Source organism: Poecilia reticulata, linkage group LG1 (genome assembly GCF_000633615.1).
Source record: "Poecilia reticulata strain Guanapo linkage group LG1, Guppy_female_1.0+MT, whole genome shotgun sequence".
NCBI lineage: Eukaryota > Metazoa > Chordata > Actinopteri > Cyprinodontiformes > Poeciliidae > Poecilia > Poecilia reticulata.
The window spans coordinates 31,755,665-31,759,595 of record NC_024331.1 but is presented as its reverse complement, the minus strand read 5'-3'; the positions used below and the strand labels follow the sequence as shown (position 1 = coordinate 31,759,595).

Here is a 3,931-nt window from a genome sequence, read left to right as displayed (position 1 = left end):
AGGCCGATGGCAACATGGCTGACGTGAAGAGGGAGGCCAGTGTTTGGTTTTGAAGGAGGAGGAACAAAAGGGAGGCACGCTCCGACTACGACCTGCAGGCCTGGGGTCAGACTGCCGTGAGTCCCAAAGGAGGGAAGGGGGGGGGCAATGAGTCCCCAGGGGGGGCAACGTGTTGCCTGTGACATCACAAATCCCTGCAGCTGACGCGCCGCTCCCCAGGTGAAAATGCTTCACCTCCTTTTCCTGCATTTTTTGTTTTGTTTTGTTTTTTTTTTCTTAGCTTTTCCTGCAGGCGCCTCGTTGCCGTGGTTACGGAGTCACGGCAACGTGTCCGGACTAGCAGAAGGGAAAAAAAAAAACTCTTACCAAGGTCTAAGATGTCTATAAAATTAGAAAATATTTTCAAGTGCAAATATCTTCTAACACTTGGAATAAAAGGAAAAGTAACTCAGAAGAAACTTGTTTTAGTTCCTCAATGTTGATGAATTATGAAATAATCTGCACTTTTTCACCAACATTAAGGAATTATTGACTTAAACGAGCTAAAAAGTTACTTTTAAGTTAATTTAAAGCGTACAAAGACATTTCAGTCAGAAACTAAACTAAAGTAACTTGGTAAGATTTTGTGTTTTTGCAGTGCAGGACCAAAATAAGCATTTCTGCTGGAGTCGCCTCTGATCTGGTTGGTAAATCTAAACGTTTGTCGTTTTCCAGCAGAAAGCAGCTGCAGCTGCGTCTCTTACCGTCGTCAGGGTGCTCTCTGTGTTTTTCATGGTACGAATCTGGAGCTATTTGGGACTGTCTAGCTGCCTGTAAGAGAAAACAGAACGAAATCAGTCAAATTCTCACACACACACACACACACACACCTACACACACACACACACACACACACAGTCCTCATCAAAGCTTCAGAGGAAACACTTAATTAAGCTTCATGTCCTTAAGCAGCTTACAAATTAACTTATTTCCAATACCACTGGTTCGCTCTTTCACAGCTCAAACCCAGAAAACGGTCGAAAAAATGTAAAAATATTAACGCATCTGCTCTTCCAAACCAATCATCTGATTTTTAAAACATTCAAATAAGGAATAATAATCTTAATAATCGTTTCTCTGAGGAGAGGTGAGTCAGGTTGAACCTCGTTAACATTCAGCCTCCGTCTCATTCAGTGACCAGCTTCATGCCAAAAATATCAAAATTCATGAAAATCCTCCAAATTCGCCTGCAAAGACTCTGAAAAGCTGCCTGACATTTTCATTTAAAAATTAACATAACAGACACTTTAAATCAAGTTTAACAAACTTATACATGTATTTCTTCTCCTGATCACATTTTGGATTATTTTAACTGGATCAATGCAGGAAATCATAAAATACGACTGGAATTATCAGGAATATGATAAATATCAGGATGAAGACGTGTTTGACTCACAAGGCCCCAAAATCTCCCATCTTAAATAAACGCAGTTTATAATCTGTTTGTGCTCAGATTTGCCTCAGTCTGGATTAAGTCCAGAAGCCTTTAGGGTTTCTGCAGGAGTATCAGCGGATTTTTTAATCCAGATTTTATGAGCATCTTTAAAGTTCCTGCAGGTCAAATAAATGGTTCAATCAGGAGTGACTCAGCTGATAAAAGACCTGTAGTGGAAACTGGAACCTGGATTAGGTCCAAATGAAGCAGTTTGAGCGGTTTTAAACCCAGATTATGGGTGAACGGGGCAGTTTTAGGATTTTTTTAACCCAGATTATGGGTGAACGGGGCAGTTTTAGGATTTTTTTAACCCAGATTATGGGTGAAAGGGGCAGTTTTAGGATTTTTTTAACCCAGATTATGGGTGAACGGGGCAGTTTTAGGATTTTTTTAACCCAGATTATGGGTGAAAGGGGCAGTTTTAGGATTTTTCTAACCCAGATTATGGGTGAACGGGGCAGTTTTAGGATTTTTTAACCCAGATTATGGGTGACCGGGGCAGATTGGGGGCAGCAGAGCGGACTCACGTCGTGGCTGTTGCTGTTGGGGCTGATCTCGGACTCGTTGACCAGCGAGGACTTGATGTCCGCCAGGTCCCCCTCCTCCTCCGAGTGGCTGAGCTCGGCGAAGATCTGCTCCTTGTGCGGGTCGCCCTCGTCCTTGAACGGGATCATCTCATCCGTGGCGCAGAGCTCCGGGTCTCCGCCGCCGCCCGACAGCTGAGGCATGGTGCGGGGTTTGCGTGCTTGCTCCGCGGCTGCGGGGTTTCAGGTTAACTCCCACCGAGATCCAAGCACAACCGAGCGGGCAGGAAGGAACCGCAGCGCAGCCGGTGGGTTTTCAGAGGAGCAACAGGAGGAGCGGAGCCGCAGGTTTTTGCGGGGTTTTTTTTTTTCTTTTTTTCCTTTTTTCTCAAAACTATTAAAAAAGCTGAAATCTCTGAGCCAGATTAGACAGATCAGAATCCGGAGCTGTGATTAAAGAAGTCATGAGGAGAAACAATAATCAGTTTGTGTCTAAATTCATCCTGAAACGAGCCAACAAATAATAACGATAATAATAATAAAAAGTGTTTTTATAAAAGTAAAAATACGTCCCTGCGTGATCCGGTGGAGATAAATGAAAACACGGTGATGGGATGCAGCTTTAACGGGAATAAGATGCCTGCAAATAAATCCTCAAAGCTGCTCAGATGAGGACAGATAAAAGCAAAAATTAAAAAATAAAAAGTCCTGAAACAATCAAATAAAAAAAGCAGAAAGACAAGAGAGGAAGAGCCGCCGTGGACCGACTTCCCGCCGCTCCCGCAGAGCTTCAGTGTAATGATAGCAGTGTGTGTGTGTTGATAATGTAGCTGCGCTCCCTCTTCCTCCTCCTCCTTTTCTCTCCCCCTTCAGTCACTGGGAGGAAGGAGAGATGAAAGGGAAGCCGAGGCTCTGATTGACAGAGAGAGAGAGAAGAGAGAGAGAGAGAGAGAGAGAGAGAGAGAGAGAGAGAGAGAGAGAGAGAGAGAGAGAGAGAGAGAGAGAGAGAGAGAGAGAGAGATTTAACTCCCAGCAAATGGAGAGACAAGGAGGAGAAGAAGAGCCAATTCCCTTCAAACTGATGGAAAAAGTCCCCAAAACAACCAAAAATGATGACTTTCAGTACGAAGCAAAAAATATATTTATCTGTTTATATTTAGGTCAATTTAAAAGCAATTTATTTTTAAGAAAAATAAATAAAATAAACATTATCATAAAAAGTAAATACTGCAGAATAAAAAATGTAAACAAACAAATCCATAAATAATAATAATGATATTATTTTAAAACAATGTCTAAATACTGTAGAGTAAAAAAATAAAGGCATAAACAATAAAAATATATTAGTTTTTATAATGAAAATTATTTTAAAAAAAAATCTAAATGCTGCTGGGTAAAGAGGTGTAAAAAATGCATAAATAATAAAATATTTTTATAAAAAATATATATATCTAAAAGCTGGAGAGTAAGTAAATTATTTTAAAATATGCATTAATATTAAAAATTAGTTTGGACCAAAAATAATCTGCTTTTGTGCATTACAGAATATAATTATTTAATCTGTGTGAAATTTTGTGTTTTTGTTCAAAATAAGCAACAGGAGAGAATTAAAACACACAAAGACATTTATTTATAAACACATGCATTGTTATTCTTTTTAAAGATTACATCATTCAAATCAACGCTTAATATTGATAAAAAATTATTACAAATAAAAATATACACATAAACAACTTTTTAAATAAAAATGAGTGAAAGCACAGAGTGACAAACGGGCTGGTTTCCGTCTGAGCGCTGAGAGATTGCGTGAGAATCCAAGTTGGGATCTGGAGGCAGATCTTTATAAAGCGCGGAGGTGGAGTTAGGGGGGCGGAGCCGCGGCTGCCTTTGATCTGGCGGCGGCTGCCTCTTTCATCCCCAACTCCCCCCCCCG

The 3,931-nt window shown here is 40.5% G+C and overlaps 1 protein-coding gene across 4 annotated transcripts in view; it reads right to left on the bottom strand.

Moving 5' to 3' along the window:
- lef1 (lymphoid enhancer-binding factor 1) overlaps positions 1-2,821 on the bottom strand; it is a 64,719-nt gene extending 61,898 nt beyond the window's left edge. For 3 of the 4 annotated variants that reach the window (XM_008422581.2, XM_008422589.2, XM_008422603.2), the window contains exons 1-2: positions 2,002-2,821; positions 744-810 (exon numbers count right to left, since the gene is read on the bottom strand). In XM_008422581.2, coding sequence (XP_008420803.1) covers positions 744-810; positions 2,002-2,202 — 268 coding nt within the window. In that variant the 5' untranslated portion in view covers positions 2,203-2,821. The remainder of the gene's footprint in view (positions 1-743; positions 811-2,001) is intronic. The other variant, XM_008422596.2, reaches the window with a different exon arrangement.
- Between the last annotated feature and the right edge of the window lie 1,110 nt (positions 2,822-3,931).